We start from the raw sequence: 23,681 nt of genomic DNA on the forward strand, positions 1-23,681 counted from the left end.
GTGAAGAGTGTGCTTCTTAGCTCAAGTAGATACATGAAACTAAATGGGCAGCTCCTGTCTGGATGTGAGATGAGAAGGCAGGGAAGGTCAGGAGCTGGTTGAACAGACACGGGAAACCAGGGGTGGAAAGGAGGAGCGTGCTGTCACAGTATAGGGAGAACAACTAGGGTCATATAACAATGTATGTACAAATTTTTGTATGAGAGACTAACTTGAATTGTAAACTTTCACTTAAAGTACAACAATAAAAAAATAAGTATTACAGGATTATATTGATATCTTTAAAATTATATGTATAGGTAAATTATATTATCTTTGAATTTTCATTTCAGGTTAATAAAATTGTTGTTTTTGTTAGGTGCCATCAAGTCAGTTCCAACTCAGAATGACTCTATGCACAACGGAACAAAACGCTGCCCGGTGATTATGAAATATTTGCTTAAAATGAAAAATGATGGGGTTGAGTCTAACAGAGTTGAGAACTACTGGTCTAGAAGATTTGCAAGAGGCACAAATACCACGTGACACGACCACGTGGACATAACCACAAAGGTGTGTGGAAATGTTTTCCAACAGGCAAGATTCTTTCATACTGCAGGAACAACTCTAGATTCAAGAAGGATGACAAGTCATAATCCCAAATACCTTTCTCAAGGGATATAAGTAGAACATATAAAGAGGAAGGAAAGAGTTGACAGATAAATGAAAAATGCTCAATCTTGTTAAGTATCAAATAAACGAGATACCATTTTTAACCTATCAAAATAGCAAAGAATAGAAAAATGACAATAGTCTATGCAGATTTTTGTTTTTTACCTTTTGTGGCTGTTTGTATTATTTGCTCATCTTTTGTTTGCATTCCAGTGTTATTAATCTGTACAAGCTCTTTATACACTAAGGGTAGTAACCCTTTGTCTTACAAGTTATAAACACATTTTTCAGTTTATCATGACTCTGATCCCAACTTCTTCTCCTCAAGAAGAAACTACTTTCAATTATTTTAGCTGTTTCTTCTGGAATTCACTTCCATATTTCTAAAGAGTATGTTTATATTTGTATTTCTTAATTTTTTCTTTTCAAGTTTAGGTATATTATCTTTGATTATCTACCACAAAAGATAACAGGTTGGCTCTTCAGTAACATACACTTCTCCCCCCACGTCCTCCTAGTAAAGTTTTTTTTCCCATGTTAAATCAACATTTAGCATTTGCACGACTGTGTACATGCTACTTATAGCTGAGCCGTGCAGTATATTTTAACTACATGTCCTTTTTTGTACAACTTTTTGTTTGGCTAGAGTTAATAATTGCCTTTTATATTAGTTTGGCTGGGGGTAACAGAAAAATTCAAAGTAACAGTAATTAAGTATGTTAAAAGTAAACTTTAGTTCTCTGTCAGAATCTATAGATCTTTTCTCTTTGACCAGTCAGTTTCCCTAAAAGCAAATCCTCCAGTCTCCTCTTTAGGTCACATAAACCTATTAGAAACATTTTGAGAGTCGAAAAAAGGAAGTAGGTCAGAGGTTTCACTACTCAGCATGCAGACTTTCATTATGTGTCACCCCACTCCTCCACCCGTTTTCAGTATAGATCCTCAAGCCCTGCCGCCTTCAACTATTCTAGAACCTAGAACCTCCATTTATTTCATTCTCTCTAAAGCGTAAATCTTCAGCATTCTCCCACAGTGGCACAAGAGTTATCACTTGGCCATATTATTGCAATAAGAGAGGAAAATTTAGGCTGTCTGCTTTTTTTTTTTATAGACTTTCACCCAATCCCTCTGTTTACAGCCCCAATTCAGATCCAACTTTTAGAGATACCCAGTGCCTCAAATTCCTGAGCCCTTCTAGGGTTCTTTGGTGCAAAATGACTTGTACTTCTTACTGGTTCTTTCCTTCCATTCAGCAGGCTTAAGCTGCAGCTGTTTCATGTCTCGTGAAAGTAAACACATTTGTTCAATTTACTATATTTAACTAGAAGTTGCAGTTTTCTGCAAATATTTTAGTATTTATCTAGTCAAGAAATCTATCAATATTTTCACTCTTGACTTCTTTTACATATTTTTGTATAAACAATAGATCTGAAAACTTCAATTAAATGGAAAATATTCCATCAAGAATACAAAATGTCAAAATGATGACAATTAGAGCCTAATTAAATCAATAACTAAAGAAGAAATCAAAAAAATGTGTGCCTGTATGTGTGTATGTGCCCAAGTGAAGTTCAGGCATTTTCTCTTTTGTTTTGTTTAGAGGCAGATGGGCTAAGTGATAACACCAAAGGAGACTCATCCACAATAGTCCACAGAGGTGATAAAGTGGAGACAGAAGAGTAGAGAGTGGGAATATACTCTGCTTTAACTAAACTTGTTCATTTAATCCTAAAACTCCTGTAGAATACATGTCATTTTTTTCAGTTTACAGATGAAGAATCTGAAGCTAAGAAAGATTAAGGAACTTCTCCAAATCATGGTTAATAAGTGATTAGCCATTTCTTTCTGTTATACCTGTTGCTCCTTCATGTTTAACCCTAAATTGAACAAATTATTCTATGGAACCAAGTGTTCATCTAGTGGAGCACAACTTTAACCACTAAGTATTGTGACAGGGAGACAGTGTCCTTCTTATTTGCCACTGGATCTCCAGAGCCTAATATAGTGCCTATCACAAGAAAAAAAAAAAAAAAAGACATTCAATCATTGTTGAATGAATGGATTTTGGAACAAGAGAGTACAATTTGCTGAAGGAAAATAACTCATGAGGCTAGTCAATATAATTATTTAAACAAGAATTATAGCCACATAAAAAGACAAGAACAGGCAAATGTATAGAGACCAAAGTATTATTAGTTTATTAAAGTTTACCGGGGGGGGGCGGGGGGAAGGGGGTTATTGCTTATAAAGTACTGAGTTTTGGTTTACGGTGATGAAAAAATCGCACTGATTAAGGGTAGGGCTGCACAGTATTTTAAGTGCTATCAATAACTTGTACACCTGCTAAAGTTGAATTGGCAAAAGTTGTATGATAGATATATTTACATCAACCAAAAAAAAAAAAAGAGTAGCAGCTAAGGCTACTTATGTACAACCAAACACCTCACTGGATTTGGTTCCTTGATTTGGAGGTTTAGGGTCATGGTTTCATGGGACATCCCAGTTAACTGGCCTAATAATGTGTTTAGTGCTTCTATTCCACCTCCTAGTTCACTGCATGGTGCCTGGAGTCTTAAAAGCTTGCAAGTGGCCATCCAAGTCACAACAATGGGTCTCTATTTGCCTGGAGCAACAGAGGAAGAAGGAGAGTCACAGACAGGAGGAGGATATGGAATGTGCAGCTAATTGCCTCTGAACAAATGCCACCTTGACCATGAGACCACAAGAACTGGATGGTGCCTGGCTACCATTACAGAACACTTTGATCAAAGAGTCTGTAGAAGAATCCTGATCAAAAAGCGGAAAATGAAGAACAGAATTTCAAATTATCATGGAATCTAGACTTTCTGGAGTCATGAAGGCTGGATGAAACACCAAAACTATTGCCCTGTGGTGATCTTTAAAACTTAAACAAAAATATCCCCTGAAGACGTCTTAAAAACAAACAATAGTTTAGCTTAACTAGTAAAAAATGTCTTCCTTGAGCATTATGCTCTTTTAAGATCTATCTATATGGGATCGAACTAACAACAGCAACTCGAAAGATCAGATACGAACCTTAGGGGGCAGTGAGTTTATGTTAATGGAGGGAAGAACAATTCAGAAAAGGAGGATGAGAAAGGTTCCACAACTTGAAAAATGTAATCAGTGTCACTGAATTGTACATGTAGAAACTGCTGAATTGGTGTATGTCCTGCTGTGTATATTCTCAACAACAGCAACAAAATAAATTATTTAAATAAAAAGAATTATAGCCACTAAAATACCTGGCTAAACTGAAGTAGTTAAATCTAAAATAGAAAATATAAACAAAAAATTTTATTGCTAAGTTATCCAAATATCACATAACACACTGGTAAGTACTATATACCAAGGAGTCCCACTCATATTAGATGACTCACATTAATACCAGCTTGGCAAACATATACGCCACCTGTCCTTTAAACTTCGATAATAAAATGAACTGTGATGGGGCAAAGTAATCATGCATATAAGATTTCAAAAGGAATTTATTTCATAACACATTATTTTGGCCAATATCTGCTCCAAGCATATGTACCATAACATAAGATATATAGGGCTACTCTTTTACATCCCAGAGACTTTAACGGAACATCAAATAAACTCATTAGACTATTATCCCACCCCTATCATCCCCTCTCATTTCCAGAGATGCATTATGTTGTATGTAATAAACAAACTGTTGCTAGTGCTAATATTACTCTCTAAAAACTTTCAATTATTATCAGTATACTACTAGTATACTTCTCTTCAGTCCACCTTCTTCTTTGTAGAAGAAAGTAAAGCCAAGCTGTTTGTTATGCTATGTATCGTTTCCATAGCAAAGGTCTGTGCCTGCTTAATTTAACTAAAGCTGGCGGGTTAAAGACTGAAGGTCACTACAGGACAGAATAGAGTGGCTTCAGTAAGAGCAGGTGTATTACATGGTCTCAGGGAACATCTAGCTCACTTGGCATGACACAGCTTATAAAGACAATGCTCTACATTCTACCTTGGTGAGTAGTGTCTGGGGTCTTAATAGTCTGTGAGCGGCCATCTAAGATACTCCACTGGTCTCATCCCTTTGGGAGCAAGGGAGAATGAAGAGAACAGGATACAAGGAAAAGATTAGTCCGAAGGACTAATTGTCCACAGCTACAAGGCCTCCACCGGACTGAGTCCAGTACAGCTAGATGGTGCCCGGCTACCACCACTGACTGCTCTGACCAGGATCACAACAGAGGGTTCTGGACAGAGCTGGAGAAGGATGTAGAACATAATTCTAACTCACAAAAAAAAGACCAGATTTACTGGCCTAAAGGAGACTGGAAAAACCCCGAGAGTAGGGCCCCCAGACACCCTTTTAGCTCAGTGGTGAAGTTACCTCCGAGGTTCACTGTTCAGCCTGGGAGTGGACAGCCCCATAAAACCAAATGAGACTAATGAGGTACAGGAGTCCAGTGACAAGGGCCAGAAGGCAGAAGGGGACAAGGAAGCTGGTGATAGGGAACCCAAGGTTGAGTAAGGATATTGTTGATGTGTTGTGAGATTGTTAACCATTGTCATAGGGCAACATTTGTAGTAACTGTTAAATGAGAAACTAGTTTGTTCCGTAAGCCTTCATCTTAAGTGAGAATAACAGCACAATTTGAAAAGCGTAGTCAATGTCACTGAACTGTGCATGTAGAAATTTTGGAAATGGTGTATCTTTGGCTATGTGTATTTTCACCAAAAAAAAAAAAGGTTCAGAAGTTAGAGGGTTGACATGTTGTGGGGTTGTTAACCAGTGTCATAAAATATGTGTACTACTGTTTCATGAGAAACTATTTGTTCTGTAAGCCTTCACCGGAAGTATGATAAAAAAAATTAAAAAACCTGAAAAAAAAGAAAAAAAAAATTGAGTGTAGAATCAAGGAGCCTCTTTCCAGTTATATCACAATAAAATTGTGGAGGGAGATGAAGTTTGTCATTAATGTATGCAACAATGTGCAAATGAATTTCCACTTCTGTATGTCATTATAAAAATATACCAAATTGTTACTGCCTTTACATCACCAAATATTAAAACAAGATTAAACTTTGGGGGAAAAAAAGAGCAGGTGTATTATCAGTTCTGCTAAATTACTTGGGGAAAGGGGATCGGAATATATTAGAAACATGACAACACACTGTCGATACTAATAACACAAAACTAAATGTCCCTAATATTTATTTCTTAAAACTGGAAATGTTAACATCATATTTAAAAATCATTTCATGGAAATAGATTTTGGTGTATAAAAAAATAGAAAGTTTAAACCACAAACCTCTTTTTAAATTTCAATGACTTTTTGGGCAAGACTCAAAATACTTATGCCTGAAGAAACCTACAATTGTAAAATGTATAAGATTTTTAAAACACTTTTCATTTTGAAATAATTATAGACTCACAGGAAGTTGCAAAAGTACATGTGCCCTTCACCTAGCTTCCCCCAACTGTAGTAAAGTATATAACTACAGTACTTAACTGCAGCACAATATCAAACCAGGAAACTGACACTAGTACAACACTGTTAACTAGACTACAGACCATATTCAGTTTTCACCATTTAACAAACATTCATGTGTATGTAGTTTTATGCAATTTTATCCCACATACAGTCAAATACAACTCCCAGAGTCAAGATACAGAACTGTTCCATCATGACAAAGGAACTCCCTTGTGCTGCCCTTTTATAGCCACACTCCCCAACCTGCCTCTGTTCCCTGGCAATGACTAATCTATTCTTCATCTCAACAGTTTTGCCATTTTGATAATGTTATATAAATGGAATCATACAGTATGTATACTTTTGCGGTTGACTTTTTTCACTCGGCATAATTCCCTGGAGATCCAGCCAAGTTGTTGAATGTATCAATAATTTGTTCCTTTTAATTGCAGAGTAGTGATGCAATGTATGATGCAGGCTGTTTAAACAGGTCCCTGCCTGACAGCAGCACGCACTGAAAGTAGGTAAACAATTTCCCAAGAGACCTGAGAGGCACAAAATGTAGGTGGGGAACGTATATCCCATTACTTATGAAAGGGTTAACCATCCACCCACTGAAGGGTGCTTGGGTTGTTTCCAGTTTTTGGTTATTAAAAATGAAGCTGTTATGAACATTCACGTACAGGTTATTGTGCGAACAAAAGTTTTCACTTTTCTGGGATAAATGCCCAACAACGCAACTGCAGGGTCATGTGGTAAGTGCAAGTTTTTTGTTTTTAAGAAACTGAGCGGCTGTGCCATTTTACATTCCCACTAGCAGTTTATGAGGATCCAGTTTCTTCACGTTCTGGCCAACAATTGGTATTATCACTATTTTTTTATTTTAGCTGTTCTAATAGGTGTGTAGTGATAACTTGAGGGGATCTGGCGGCACAGTAGTTAAAGCACTCAGCTGCTACCTTTGCTATCTGAAAGGTCAGTGGTTCGAACCCACCAGTTGCTCCATGGGAGAAAGATGTGGCAGCCTGCTACCATAAAGATTACAGCCTTGGAAATCCTATGGGGCAGTTCTACTCTGTCCTATAGGGTCGATATGAGTCGGAATCGACTCAACAGCAATGGGTTTAGTGATAACTCACTGTTGTTTTAATTTGCATTTATCTAATCGTTAATGAAAGGATCCCTGGTGGCACTGTGGTTAAAGTGCTCAGTTGCTAACTGGAAGGTCGGTGGTTCAAGCCGACCCACCACTTGGAAGGAGAAAGATGTAGCAGTCTACTTCCACGAAGATTACAGCTTTGGAAATCTTACGGGGCAGTTTTACTGTGTCCTATACAGTTGCTATGAGTCAGAATAGACTCAATGGCAACCAGGTTATGGGTAACGTAGACATCTTATTCCACTACATACTATTCATCAAGGTTCACAGAGCATTGATCACACTGCTCAAAGAAGTCTAACAGTAATAATATTAGCTAACATTTACTATGTGCAAGATACTATGTCATGTCCTTTACATGCAATGTTTCATTTAATCCTCATAATAGCCCTTCCAAAAAACCCACTGCCGTTGAGTCAACAGCCCTTAAGTAGATAGTATTATGTTCATTTTATAAAAAGGTACCGAAGGTAAAGTTCCATTCATAACTAACCTCTATCACATCACATTCTAATTTCCAATACAGCACCTAATACATTCTAAATATTGTTTTATTTATTTACTTGCTCACTGTTTCTTCTCACTATAATGTAACAAAGCTCCAGGAGAGCAGGGACCTTGTCTGTCTTATTTTTGGATCCCCAGCACCTACAATATTGTCTGTAACATAGTGAACAATCAAAAACTATTCACTGAATGACTGAATGGATATGTGAATAAATTAAGAAATGAGTAATTCAATAAAAGGTTTAGAAAGGTTAAGTTACTTGGTTAAAGATATGGTAAATCCCAGGATTCAAACTCAAGCAGTCTGGCTCCACAGCCCCTATCAGTCACTTAGCAACTATTAATTCCTGAATGTATTCAAAGACCACCACTGTGCAGGGGATGTGGCACAGAAGGCAAGCTAACTACCAAAGCTTTATATAAAGAGTTGTATCCTATCTTATCCTATAGAGCTGTTGCTAAAGAAAGGCTGCCCAGTTACACACGGCTTTTCCTAGTCCCCTTGAATATAAATAAGTAGGGCCACGTGACTATTTTTGGCAAAGGGACTGTGAGTGGTTATAATCAGTAGTAATTTCCAGGCTGACATAGTTAAGTATCCTGTGTGCCTCCCCTATACTCTCTTCCTATTTCCCAGAGACCATGAGGCTGCATGTTGAAGGTGGCATCACAAGACAGACAGACTTTGTATTCTTTTGTTTTTAATTTTTATTGCGCTTTAGGTGAAAGTTTACAGAGCAAATTAGTCTCCCATTTGATAGTTTATACATAAAGTGTTCCATGACACTGGTTGTATTTCCTCAGCACTCTCCCCATTTCTGCCCTGGGTTCCCCATTTTCTTTCGTCCTGATTTTCTACCCCTTCCTGACTTCTCATCTTTGCTTTTGGGCAAATGTTGCCCTTTTGATCTCATATAATTGATTATTCTAAGGAACATGTTCCTCTCGGGTGTTACTGTTTATTTTATGGGACTGTCTACTGTTTGGCTGAAAGATGGTCTCTGAGAACGGCTTTAGTTCCAGGTCAGAAGGGTATCTTAGGGCCATAGTCTCCAGGGTTTCTCCAGTCTCTGTGAGATCAGTAAGTCTGGTCTTTTTTTGTGAAATTTATTTTTTGTTCTACATTTTTCTCCTGCTCTGTCCAGGATCCTCTATTGTGATCCCAGTGAGAGTGGTCATTGAGGGAATTTTTGACATCATTTTCTAGTTCCCAGGGTTGCTGCTGACAAGTTCAATGCCATTCTGATCCTTGAGCCTGTTCTTCGTAAGTGCAGTACCTTCTCTTAACTCTCCAAGCATATATCTGTGTCATGAATTGAACTGTGTCCCCCAAAAGTATGTGTCAACTTGGCTAGGCCATGATTCCCAGTATTGTGTGGTTGCCCTCCATTTTGTGATCTGATGTATTTGGACTATGTGTTGTAAATCCTAATCTCTGCCTGTGCTTAACAGGCAAGATTAGGTTATGTTAAAGAGTATTAGGGTGGGATACAATACCCTTACTCAGGTCACAGCTCTGACCTAATGGGAGTTTCCCTGGGGTGTGACCTGCATCACCTTTTATCTTAAAAGAGATAAAAGGAGAGAGAATCCAGGAGGTCCCTACCACCAAGAAAGGAGAACCGGGAGCACAGCACATTGTTTCAACCTCAGGTCCCTGCACTAAGAAGCTCCTAAGACCTGGGGAAAATTGATGATAAGGACCTTCCCCCAGAGCTGAGAGCCCTGGAGCTGACGCCCCAAATTTGGACTTCTAGCCTCCTAGACTATGGGAGAATATATTTCTGTTTGTTAAGGACATCCACTTGTGGTATTTTTTTTTTTTTTGCTGTACTTTAGATGAAGGTTTACAGAGCAAACTAGTTTCTCATTAAACAATTAATATACATATTGTTTTGTGACACTGGTTGCCAACCCCATGATGTGTCAACACTCTCCCCTTCTGGAGCTTGGGTTCCCCATTACCAGCTTTCCTGTCCCCTCCTGCCTTCTCATCCTTGCCCCTGGACTGGTGTGCCCATTTAGTTTTGTTTTGTTTTATGAGCCTGTCCAATCTTTGGCTGACGGGTGAACCTCAGGAGTGACTTCAGTATTGAGTTAAAAGGGTGTCCAGGGGCCATATTCTCAGGGTTTCTCTAGTCTCTGACAGCCCAGGAAGTCTGGGTTTTTTGTGTGTGTGTGTGTGTGAGTTAGAAATTTGTTCTAAGACCAGTAAGTCTGTTTTTTGTTTTTGTTTTTTTTTGTGAGTTAGAATTTTGTTCTACATTTTCCTCCAGCTCTGTCTAGGACCCTCTATTGTGATCCTTGTCAGAGCAGTCAGTGGTGGTAGCCGGGCACCATCTAGTTATGCTGGACTCAGTCTGGTGGAGGCTGTGGTAGTTGTGGTCCATTAGTCCTCTAGACTAATCTTTCCCTTGCATGTTTGGTTTTCTTCATTCTCCCATGCTCCAGGTAGGGGGAGACCAGTGGAGTATCTTAGATGGCCTCTCACAAGCTTTTAAGACCCCATATGCTACTCACCAAAGTAGGATACAGAACATTTTCTTCATAAACTATGTTATGCCAATTGAACTAGATGTCCCCCAAGACCATCATGCCTTGTATTCTTGAGTGACAAATTGAAAGAAAGTGAAAAATAAACTATGTCTTAAACCACTGAGATTAGGGGATGATTTGTTATACTAGTTAGCCTACCATGATTAATCCACCTGAGGAAACCTTGAATTACAATAATGGTAAACAAAGCCTAAGATTTTTATCATGGGCTATAGAGAGTAGAAAGAGCACTTGACTTCAAAGTCAAGATAAAGACTAGGGTTTCTAAAAAGGCTTATTCTGAGAATTAAATGAGATAATGTGAAAGTACCTTATAAAATGAAAAATATTACAAAATTTTAAGATATTTGCAATGTTTACAAGGCAAGATGTTACAGTGTAAAGAAAAGCAGCAGAGTCAAAAGACTTAGTTTTATAAAATCTTTCTGTCAATTACATCATGTGTGATCTTAGGTCATCTGTAAAATGTACCTGTTTTGCCATTTTCAAAGAACTTTTTTGAAGATTAATTGTAAACTCTGAGAAAACGTTTTATAAACTACAAAGCACTAAAAACAGTAAACTTATAATAAGCAGCAACACAAACTTAAAAAATGTCACTGAATTTAGGAATTTAGGTATCATGTTGTCTTCCAGTATTTTTTAGAACTCTTAGAGTGAAGAACAGCATCTAAGATTCAGCAGTTTTTAATTTTACTTTAGTTTCATTTTTTTAATGTTCCATTCAAGTAAAATTAAAGTCAATATTTAACTTATGTTTCAAAACTTAAATAGAAATATATTTCATATGTATCAATGTTATGTAATTTTTATAATTTCATTTTTCTTCTAATAAATTCAAATAAAAATAAATATTTTAATTATAAAATGTTCAGTATAATCCATCCTTAAAATAATGCATTTGTTTTCCTAGCCCCTCATCCAGTCTTCTAAATATATGCACAGAAAGTTAACTAGAATAATGTTAGTCAAATATTAACACTGCTTATTTTGAGGAGGTTAGATTTCGAGTAATTTATTGCTTTATTCTTTCTACTTTTCTGTTTTTCTTGAATCTAAAATGAGCATGCATTATATTTATAAACACAATATGGCCATTATTTTTAATTTAAATAAGAAAAACAACTCTTTAACCACTGCAACCTTCTTTCCCCGGAGTTTCCCCGGCTGGAGAGTCAGTCTAGAAAAAATAATATCTTTTAGCCTAGCAGAGAAAGCTCAGTGCAGAAGCCCTGTCATATCAACAAGCACACAATACCTCAACAGAGGCATTCTAGTTTTGAGTTTTTTCTCTTTGGGCTCAGTAGTTCCTACTGAATAGTCTTTTATCATTAACAGGTATATGGTATCTGTAAAACAGGCCCCAAAAGTCTCATACCTTCACAACAGGGTGTCCCCCAGTAGATGCTTTTACTGCCCCTCGGCTCCCTTCGGTTTCATAATGGGCTCGATGATGAGTTTTAGGTTGCACTTCTATTTTCAGTTCACATTGTCCAAAATGAGTTGGTAAAGGCCAGTCTAGTGGAGGCAATGAAGATGTGCTATAAACAAAACACACAAAGATGCATTTCACCATGCTATTATTGTCAAGCAGTGATTCCCTTCTTTGCCAATACCTGGACCAACATTTCTTCCTGTGATCTTTGAAGCAAAGTATAGGGTCGTTATGAGTTGGAATCAACTCAACAGCAATGGGTTTATTCCAAAATAAAACCTCATTTAACTAGTTATAACATTGGATAAGGAGTCCTGGTGGCATTCGGCTGCTAAGCGAAAAGTCAGTGGTTTGAAACCACTAGTCGCTCCATGAGAGAAAAGACCTAACGATCTGCTCCAGTAAAGATTATAGCCTAGGAAACCCTATGGGGCAGTTCTACTCTGTCATATAGGGTCATTATGAGTCAGAATCAACTTGACGGCACACAAACAACAACACTGGATAAAGTGGGTGCTAAAGAAATAATTCTTTAGTCTGAAGAATAAAATTCATTTTATCCATTTTTTTGTTTCTTGTGTTTTTGAGGGATAAATTTTTAACATTTTGTAAAACTGTAACTGCTTCTGAACTATGTGTACATATTTACAAAAATAATCAAAAGAATAATTCAACTTCTTTAAAGCCAAGATGCCTGTCTCTTGTGTATGTATATATCAGTATCTCTCCAAGTATCTGAATCTCTGTCTCAGTGTATGTCTCCCTCTCTGATGTTTATCTGTGAAAGCGAATCTATTGTGCAGTTACTTTCCCCACTTCCTCCCTATTGCTCTTTTCCTCATCTCTCTGAAGTACTGCTTACAGTCCGCAATATACTGCAATTTGAGGTTAAAATTTCAGTACATACATGGCTGAAAAAAATACAAGGCTTATCACTGCCAAACCCACTGAGTCGAGTCGATTCCAACTCCTCGCAACCCTAACAGGACTGAGCAGAACTTCCCCATACGGTTTCCAAGGCTGTAATCTTTATGGAAGCAGACTGTTACATCTTTCTCCCACAGAGCACCCCGGGGGTGCCAACTGCTGACCTTTCAGTTAGCAGCCCAACACTTTCACCACTGCGCCACCAGGGCTCCTTCCTATCACTACAGCTTCTCTAAACGTTAGTTTTTTTAATTTATTTTGATCAATAAGATAATTTAAAGAGCTTAGAGGTCTAAAGATTAATTTACATATATTAACACTGAAAATACAGAACTAGAAGAGAAACAACTGTGTCTACAGATCAAATATTAGTGGGCTCAAGGCTAGAATGATCTGTATTAAAAAGTAACATCTTCTTGGGGATTGGTAAAATGGGACTTTTAAGGTCCCTTCTACCTCTGAAATGCTATCTTTCCTAATGTAAATTTTCTAATTATTTCAATGCTTCCTTTCACGTCCTTGGCCTAGCTTTAACTCTTCTTTCTGTGAAGGTATTAATTTTCATTAATCTGAAACAACAAATAAACTTCATCAACTCTAAGCTAGTTCTGTACTTGTTCTGCAGGTTTAAGCAAACCCCTAGAGAATTTAACATAATTTTCAGAAGCAGAGTTATGGGCTCAAAGGTGTCTTCCATATCACACTTCTACAAACCAGTTTTCTAAGGATCAGGATCCAAAAACAGACATTCATTTCAATGAAAAAGCATAAAAAGCCCATGAACAGACCCAACTCCACATGGGAATTTAATATATGATAAAAGTTGCCTTTTCTACTCAAATTATATAGACTAGCTTGATTCTACAAATGATACTGTGACAACTGATAAGCCATTTGGAAAAACAGCCATATGCTATTCTTCACTCTTTACACCAAAATAAATTTTAGCTGGACCCAAGATACTAAAAAATAAATTTTTTAAAAGCACACGTAAAATTTGATTTTTATTTATTCTTAATTATTTTAGAGTGGGAGAATAAAGCTTTCAAATATAACTCAGAATGCAAGAGCAATAAAGGAAAAGACAAATTTGAATACATAACATTTGAAAATTCCTCTACAACAAAAAAATCAAAAGCTTATAAGATCAAAAGACAAAAAAAAAAAAAACAGAAAAAAACACTTGCCAAAAATATGACAAGGCGAATTTCCTTTGTATACTGAGCTCTTCAAAATGCCTACTCCCAAATTACTTTTATTAGTAATTTAATTGAGTACATAAATTAACCTTTTACAAGCTTTTCTAGATAAGAAAATCCCATCAATGGATTCTTAAAAATGCAATTTGTTATTATCTATAATTCCTTACCTATGTACTTTTAAAATTATAGCTTTAGCTTATCTAAAGACACTTTTCAGATCCAAAGGAAAATAAATATGACAGTTAAACTTGTCTGGAAAAAACTGCCACCAAAAAAAAAGGGGGGTGGTGAGGGAGGAAGACGAGAAGTGGTCAAGCCATTATATATTCTGTATAGATAATGTAGTTACAGGCTACTAATAGTCCATAACCATTAAGTGGTCAAGCCATTATATATAGTTTGTATAATGTAGTTACATGCTACTGATAAGCCATAACCATGAAAAATGACTAGCAGCCAATTCTATTAACTCACCGAAATATAGGGGTGTGGCCAGGCTTAGGTTTACTCCAGGTAAAAGGTGAAGGAACTGAAAGAAATTGGTCACCAGATAAATCTTTCTTTGACGGATACTGAGATCCAAGGCCATCATCTATTGAAGTCTCCCGGGATGGTGATAAATTCCCTTGGTCATCTGAACAGAGCTCTAATTTTCCTGGTAGTATGGCAGCTTGATCTTCAGATGTCTTCCTTGTTTTCAGAGGGATATCAGTCTCTACACAGTACTGAAATGGGAAAAGCGTAGGGCCAAGGCCTGATCCACCTTGGACAGAAGCATTCAGCCAGGTATCTTCTGTTACACTTCCCCTGGGGGAGTGACCAGGAGAAGGAACTGGTGAGTGATGGGGTGAAAGGGAGCCAGCATAACAAACCTCAGCACTGGAGTGCCGTCGTTTCCCACAGGGGGAAGTAGGTCTCGATGAGGGTCCTGAGGCTGGCCTGGGGCTCAGCCAATTCTCATCAGTGATACTAGATCTAGGAGAGTGGCAAGGAGACTGCCTGGGTGACAAGGAGTGTCCAACTCCATACTGTTGATGCCAGGACTCTTCTCCAGGGCAGCCTCCTGGAGAGCCACCAGGAGAAGTCAGAGGGGATCCAAGAGTAAATCGGGCAGCAGCTTCATTCAACTCCGAGTCCACATCATCATAAATGTGTGAAAGAGACTCACAAGAAGACGCATCTGAGAACCAGCTCCTAGAAGAGATGCTGCTGGCAGGACTAGGACTAAGGGAAGACTCCCGGTAAGATGGCTCAAGGGGAAGATAGAGATGATCTCTAGAAGGCCTTTCCAAATATTCTCTTTCTGGGTCATTTATGTGTAGGTCATCTTCATGCGCATCTATTTCTTGATGACAGTTAGGAGAGATGGATGTAATTTGAATACTTGGACACTCAAAGGGCTTAGGACCACCTAATGGGCTGTATTTAGATTCAGGAACTTCACAAGTTCCTTCATAGTTTTTGTGACCTTGGAGCTGAAACGATGGTGACAAAACAGAAGAGTGAGACGGTAATCCATGATGTGGTAAGCAATGTGGCGAGTTTAAAGTAGATGGAGGTGGATCTACATTAAAGATGTAAATGGGTGCACGATCATCTGGCTCAAGATCTATGGGGAGAAAGAAAAAAAAAAAAAAAAAAAAAGAAATCACAAAACTTAGATGTATAAACTACTAGATGAGAAAGCAGTATTATTAAAATAATACCGAGAGAAAAATGTGGCACAAACAAAATGCACATCATGAGCTCTACTAAAGAGCTGGTGTTGTGTTTTTTAAAGTGTAGCTGACTACTTTTGCCAATATACATAATTATTACATATTTGTGTATGTAATTACATACGTATTTTTCTCTTTATTTGTACATTTTCTAAAATATTAATCAGAAAATATTATAATCTGAAAACAAATGTTTTATAAAAGAAATAATCATATCCATAATTCTGAAAATGTTCACAGAATTATCGAATGATATAATCATATGCCAGGAGCACTGGTGGCAGTGGTTAAAACGCTTGGCTGCTAACCGAAAGCTCAGTGGTTCAAACCCAACAGCCGCTCCATGGGAGAAAGAGGTGGCAGTCTGCTTCCATAAAGATTACAGCCTTGGAAACCCTGTGGGGGCAGTTCTACTCTGTCGTATAGGGTTGTATGAGTTAGATTCCACTCAATGGCAATGGGTTTCCATTTATAGTCACTTAAGTTCAGCCTCATCTGGGGGCCTGGCAGGTTAAAGTGAAATAAAGGATAAAACATAGTCTTTAAAAGACTATTTTAGTTATATATACCCACTAAGTTTGTAAATGAAAAGAATTATAGGCTCAAACTTAGGAGACAAAGAATCTAGTCTACCTCTGCCACTAACTGAAATCTTAAACCAGGTCATTTAACCTCCCTAGGCCTCAGTTTTCTTGCAGTAAAATTCAGAACTTCCTTTTTCTTTAAGGGAAATTTTATGATTAACTGTGACAGCTCTTTTCCTCAGTAGTCATACTATCAAGAATTCATATCTTTGATCATAGCAGACCAGGTTACAAAAGCCACATGATCTCACATGACCTTCTTCCTCCACTAGAAACTAACACCATCAGGGATTTTAACTTAACAATTGTTCATTACAATAATCTGTATAAGGAAAGAACTTTTAAAATTCACCCAATGCTGGAGTATTTAACACTAAACAAGCTCTGCGAGATTACCTACTGAGAGTGATTGCAGCAATAAGAGCATTTTGCAACTTCACTTTTAGGAAGGACTGATTACTAACCGTTTTCACAGAGGTAGAAATAAAAAGTACTAAGCCCTAGTGCAAGGTGCTGATGAACACCTTCACATTTTCCAAGGAGATCATCATTGGGAGACCGAAGACAAAACTGTTCATACATACAACAGAGAGAAGCACAAACCCTTAGCCTCTTCTCGGATCACACTGTTTCATTACATTACTACCTCTGAAAAATAATCTACACCTCTTTAGGTTCCTGGTGTTGCTGTTATTAGCCAGAGTCCTTTAATTTAACAGTCTCCTTAAGTCCTAGACTTTGGAACTTTTAAGATGCTCTGTGGTTAGTAAATACATTTACTTCAGCGTTTCCAGGCATTAAAATAACAAAAACAAAACAAAACCCCCTAGAGTTAAACCTTGGCTCTGCCATTCCCTAACTGTGCAAACTTGGACAAATTATTTAACCTGCCTGAACCGCAGTTTTCTGTTCTATAAAAACGGCAGGAGAAGCGTGTATCACCTAACACACAGGACCATTTTAAAACAAGCAACCTAACACAATGACTAATATTTAGCAAGAATACATTTCAATTCCCTTCCCTTTTCCTTTTTAAAAGTTAAGATGGGCATGTTATACTATATTTTATATCTTTTTAACTCTGAAATCCTTCCTAATAAACTGAAACACCTTTTAAAATACATCTCTCTCTCCCTCTTTCTCTCTCACTCCTCCACTTACTGGATCAGGAAAAGTAGGAAGTCAGAGCTCCAAAGAAGAAAATGCATATTAGGCTGGGACAAAAAGTTGGAGGAAAAAGCTATTAAAAACAAACAACAAAAAAGAGGGGGATGGGAGGATGGAAACTGACTGCTAATGGGTACTGGGTTTCTTTTTTGGGTGATGAAAATGTTCTAAAATTTATTGTGGCAATGGTTGCACAATTCTGTGAATATACTAAAAAACACTAAAAATATACTTTAAATGGCTGAACTGCATGGGATCTGAATTATATCTCAATAAAGCTGTTACTAAAAAATAAACAGAGGACATAATGGTAGAGAAAACTCCATTTACAACAGCAACAAGGAAAATTAAGTAAACATAATGAGAAGCATACAAAACCAATGAGGAAAATTTTAAAACACTCCTGAGAGAACAAAAGTAGACTTGAATAAATGGAAAGGTATCTGCTGTTCTTGGACAGGATGACTTAACATCATAAAGTAACAGCTCTCTCTAAACTGATTTATTTAAAAATTCAATGTAATCTCAACAAGCTCATTTATGAAGTTAGACAAATTGACACTAAAGTTCATATAGAAAAACAAACATGCAAGAATAGCCAGAAAATACTGAAAAACTACAAAGAAGAACTAGCCATTACAGATATTAAAATATACAATGAAGCTTCCATAATTAAAACACTGTTATTCACGCACAAATAAACAGACCAGTGGAATAACACAAATTCCAGAAACAGGACTACGTACAAATAGAAATTTCATATATTGATAAAGGCGGCATCTCAAATCACTGGGGTAAAGACGGACTTCTTAATAAATGATGCTGGGACAACGGGGTAGCCATTTGAAAAAAATAAAATTAGATTCCTATCTCACATCATATAGAAGAATGAACTCAAATGGATTAGGGATCTAAAAGTTAAAACAATACAAGTACTAACTGAAAACACAGGTGAATTCCTCTTTAACTATTGCAGAGAGAAAGGCTTTCTATTACTCAAAATCCAGAGGCAAAAAGAAAAAAAAAAAAGATAAATTTGACTACACAAAAATAAAAAAATTGTGTGGCAGAAAACAAACTCACAAGAAAAATGACAAACTAGCAGAAAACATCTGCCACTGTCATGGATTGAACTGTGTCCCCCAAACATGTCTCAACTTGGCTAGGCCATGAGTCCCAGTATTGTGTGGTTGTCCTCCATTTTGCGATCTGATCTGATGTAATTATCTACCATTTTGTGATGTGTTATAAATCCTAACCTCTATATGTTAATGAAAGCAAATGACTGCTAACTGAAAGGTCGGCACAGTTCAAAACCACCAGTGGCTCTGTAGAAGCAAGACGTGGCAATTTGCGTCTGTAGAGATTTACAGCCTCGGAAACCCTATTGGGTCGCTATGAGTCGGAACTGACTTGATGGCAGTGGGTTTTGGGTTTACATGTTAATAAGGAAGGATCAGTGTGGGGTGTATCTTGAGTCATAGCCTTACAAGAGATAATTCTTGTTATCTCGTCAAGAGAGAACCTCACTACCACCAAGAAAGAAGGGCCAGGAGCAAACCGTGTCCTTTGGACTGGGAATTCCTGCACTGAGAACCTCCTAGAACCAAGGGAAGATTGATGTCAAGACACATGGAGATCTCCAAGGAACACTGGACCCACAGATGCTGAAAGGAGACAAGGACCTTCCCCCAGAGCCAACAGAGAGAAAGTTTTCCCCTAGAGCTGGCACCCTGAATTCAAACTTCTAGCCTCCTAAACTGTGAGAGAATAAATTTCTCTTTGTTAAAGACAATCACTTGTGGCAGACAGCCATATATATCCCAGATTAAGGACTAATATCCTTAATATATAAATAACTCTTAAAAATTGAGGGACAAAGGACCAAAAACCTGATAGGAAAATTAAAAAAAAAGACTTGGAAAATTCACACACACACAAAAAGATATAAAAGTGTCTTTCCACCAATATGAAAAATCTGAAAATCACTTATGATTTGAGAAATTCAAATGAACACAATACTGTGATACCATTTATTGCTTATCAGGCTGGCAAAAATGAAAAAGTATGACAACACATTTTGTGGGCATGGTTGTGGGGAAACAGGCATGTTCATACATTATTCGTGGGAATTTAAAATAGGATGGCCACTATGAAAAAGTTTAGCAGTTTCTTATAAAATAAAACAGAAATTTACATATGATCCAGCATCATACACCTGCGTAATTACCCTTGAGAAAACAAAACTCATGTTCATGCAAAAACCTGCAGATGTTTATGGCATTCTATTTATAACTGCCCCAAAATGGAAACAACCCAAATGTTCTTCAACAAGTGAATGGATAAACTGTGGGATATTCATACAATGGAATACCGCACAGCAACAAAAAGGAACGAACTACTGATAATACAACAACTTACATAAATTTCAAAGGCATTATGCCTACTGAAAGAAGTCTGTCCCATTCATATGACATTCTCAAAGACAAAATTATAGTTATGGAGAACAGATCAGTGGTTGCCAGAGCTGAGGGGTGGGGATGAACCAGGTGCTGTGGAGTCAGTTCCAACTTATGGTGACCCCATGTATGTCAAAGTAGAACTGTCCTCCATAGGGTTTTCTTTTATTTTTTTTTTAACTTAGGTGAAGGTTTACAAAACAATCTAGCTTCTAATTAAACAATTAGTACACATATTGTTTTGCGACACTAGTTACCAACCCCACAACATGTCAATGCTCTCCCCTTCTCAACCTTCAGTTCCCTATTACTAGCTTTCCTGTCCCCTCCTGCCTTTCTATAGGGTTTTCAATGGCTGATTTTTCAAAAGTAGATTGCCAGGCCTTTTTTTCCAAGGTGCCTCTGGGAAGACTGGAACTTACAACCTTTGGGTTAGCAGCTGAGTGCTTAACCGTTTCTGGCACTCTGGGACTCCAAACCTGACAACAAGTTCATCCCAACCCAAAATGAGAGACATTCTACAAAATAAATGACCAGTACTCATCAAAAATGTCAAGGTCATGAAAGACATGGAAAGAATAATCTTGGTAGATGTGAACAACTTTAAAGAACCCATTTCTTTAAAGCGAGAATATATTTTAAATCACATAACCAAAACTATTTTAATTAATGCCAAAGGATGCCCGGATACTTGACTTTAAAGAATATATTTCCTAGCTGAGAGAGGAAATTTTCAAAAGAATTAACCCATTTCCCCTATCACTTCTATTTCAAGAAAGAAGAAAGAGAATGACAGTGGCCAGCCCCAGAGAATGCTGGACAGAGCTTTTGCCTGCCACTGGTAGAGAGAGCCTAGAGCTCTTCTCCCTGTCTAACTTTTCATTTCTTCACAGAATGTTAGGGACCTTCTTGAGCTACACTCTTAAATAATGTTTTCAAATATAGGAGGCCACAGCTGGAATTCTTTTACTCCTACATCATCACTCTTTTCACTTATCCCACTGGCATTCCTACTACTGCCAGGCAAACAATATGCACTCAATAAAATAAGTTAAATATCACTGTTACCAGTTCTAACAGAGCTAGACTGCCACCCTACACTTTCTCAATAGATACAAACATCTAACACAATGTGCTCCAGGTAAAAGTTTCTTAGTTCAAGATTATATCCTTAGGATAATTTCAGTTGTAAGCAACAGAAATCTAGATCCAAAATGGCTCAAATGAAACTTATTTTGCAAAAATAAAGTCTGTTATTCATAATAGCCAAAAAGCAGAAACCCAAATGTCCATCAACTAATGAACGGATAAACAAAATGTGCTGTAGGCATACAATGAAATATTATTCAGCCACGAAAAAGAATTCAGTACTTATGCATGCTACAGTATGGAAGAATCCTGAAAACATTATGTTAAATGAATGAAATCAGACACAAAAGGCCACACAGTGTATATGAAATGTCCAGTAAAGGCCAATCCATAGAGACAGAAAGTAGATTAGTGGCTGCCAGGGGCTGAGGGGACGAAAGAATGGGGAGTGACAGCTAATGAGTAAAGGCTTCTTTTGGGATGATGAAGATATACTGTAACTAAATACTCAACTCTTTGAATATACTAAAAACCACTGAATTATACACATTAAAGTGAATTTTACGGTATGTGAATTTTATCTCAGTGAAAAAAAGTAAGCCTGGAAATAAGACACTATGCGCCTGGAGCATCTTGTAGTGCCAGAAAGTGTTAAAACACACACACACACACACACACACACACACACACACACACACACACACACACACACACACACAGAGTATATCAAAAGGACAGACGAGCCAACTGAAAGACCTGCAATGGGCAATGCTGGAACAATATGAGCAACAAAACAAATAAAGTGGTACTGGATTATAGCCAAAAGTATAAAACAAATATACAGGAGCCCATGCTGATATAAATAATTACTGAATAAATAAATAAATGGGACAAATCTCCCATGCAGAAGAATTACAAATAATTTATGTGGCCACTCTCACCTTAAGGAGGCAGAGTATAACCCTCCACTCCTTAAATGTGGGCTGCACATAGTGACTTCCTTCCTGAATACAGTATGAAAATGGAAAAAAAGAGTAACTTCACACCGGAGAAACCTGACCAACACTACCTCGGCCAGATGATTGAGGTTAACATCAACAGTGGTAAATCATGCTGATAGTATGTATCCTTGACATGATGTGATGAAAATGGCACTTTGCCTCTGTAGTCTTCCTTCCAGAAACCCATAACCCCAATCTAATCATGAAGAGAAAAATATTAAAAAATTCCATTCTACAAAATATTTGACCAGTACTCCTCAAAACTGTCAAGGTCATCAAAAACAAGGAAAGTCTGTGAAACTGTCACAGCCAAGACGAGTCTAAGAAGATATGATGACTTAATGTAACGTGGTTTCCTGCATGGGATCCTGGAACAGAAAAAGGATATTAGGTGAAAATTAAAGAAATCTGAATAAAGTATGGACTGTAATTGACAATAACTGCTTGCCATTGAGTCAATTCCGTTCTGACTCATGGTGACCCCAGAGGACAGAACAAAACTGCCCCATAGGATTCCCAAGGTTTTATATACTACGGTCTGCCAGAAGAACAAACAAATCTGTCCTGGAAGAAGTACAACCAGAATGTTCCTTGGAAGTGAGGATGGCAAGACTTCATCTCACATACTTTGTACATGTTATCAGGAGGGACCAGCCCCTGGAGAAGGACATCATGCTTAGTAGAGCGTCAGCGAAAAAGAGGAAAAGACCCTCAACAAGATGGATAGACAGTGGCTGCAACAATGGGCTCAAACATAGCAACTGTTGTGAGGATGGCACAGGACTGGGCAGTGTTTCATTCTGTTGTACACAGAGTTGCTATGAGTAGGAACTGACTCAACGGCACCTAACAACAATCTTTATGAAAGCAGACTGCCACATCTTTCTCCCATGGAGTGGCTGGTGGGTTTGAACTGCCAACCTTTTGATTAGCAGTCAAGCACTTAACCGCTGCACCACCAGGGCTCCTTCAGTTGACAATAATATATAGTATTGTTTCATTAATTGTGAAAAATGTACATTACTAATGTAAGATATTAATAATACAGGAAACTGGATGTGTGTGGAGTACATGGGAATTCATTCCTTTTACTGTCTTCACAAATCTGAAACTATACTAAAATTAAAAAAAAAAAAAAAGTAAGCTCTAAGGTAGCCTTCAGCCCTACTTCTTTGAGAATGTCCTATATCTGCTCTCTTCCAAGAACTGACTTCATCCTCAGGCTGGTAACAAAATAGCTTATTGGAGTCCCAGGCAATACAATCAGATACTACCTCCAGACAGAGCAAGAGAACAATAACTTTCCTGTGCGTCTTCTAGGAGGGGGGAAAGAAACCTTTCCCAAACATCCCTCAGTAGATTTCGCTAATATCTCACTGGCCAATATTAAATCATCTATGAAACCAATTGCACAGAATCACAATATTAGCTTCCGCTAATTTCAATTTATTTCCAGGGAAGGAATGGAGTCACATGGAGAGGGAAGAGACCCAAATAAAATTGGGATTTTGACAGAAAGAAAGGAGGGGGCAGGAAATGAATGAATGGAGCAATAGTATCTGCTATAAAGACTGTAAGTTCTTCCTAAAGAATACATAAGAATCAGGAAAATAAAAACTGGGTAGATATTTAATATTAAGGAATTGTTGTTAAAAATTTATGGTGATAGTGTCTGGGGTCTTAAAAGCCTGTGAGCGGCCATCTAAGATACTCCACTGGTCTCATCTCTTCGGGAGCAAGTGAGAATGAAGAGAACAC

General features: G+C 37.6%; 1 protein-coding gene across 5 annotated transcripts in view; it reads right to left on the reverse strand.

The window, feature by feature from the left end:
• Nucleotides 1-23,681, reverse strand: part of NFATC3 (nuclear factor of activated T cells 3) — a 94,684-nt gene that overhangs the window by 41,717 nt on the left and 29,286 nt on the right. For 3 of the 5 annotated variants that reach the window (XM_004371460.2, XM_004371461.2, XM_023726808.1), the window contains exons 2-3: nt 14,380-15,514; nt 11,720-11,882 (exon numbers count right to left, since the gene is read on the reverse strand). In XM_004371460.2, coding sequence (XP_004371517.1) covers nt 11,720-11,882; nt 14,380-15,514 — 1,298 coding nt within the window. Of the gene's footprint in view, nt 1-11,719; nt 11,883-14,379; nt 15,515-23,681 lie in introns of those variants that run through there. The other 2 variants (XM_023726807.1, XM_023726809.1) reach the window with 2 other exon arrangements.

The sequence above is a fragment of the Trichechus manatus genome, unplaced genomic scaffold (genome assembly GCF_000243295.1).
Source record: "Trichechus manatus latirostris isolate Lorelei unplaced genomic scaffold, TriManLat1.0 scaffold00014, whole genome shotgun sequence".
In the NCBI taxonomy this organism is placed as follows: Eukaryota; Metazoa; Chordata; class Mammalia; order Sirenia; family Trichechidae; genus Trichechus; species Trichechus manatus.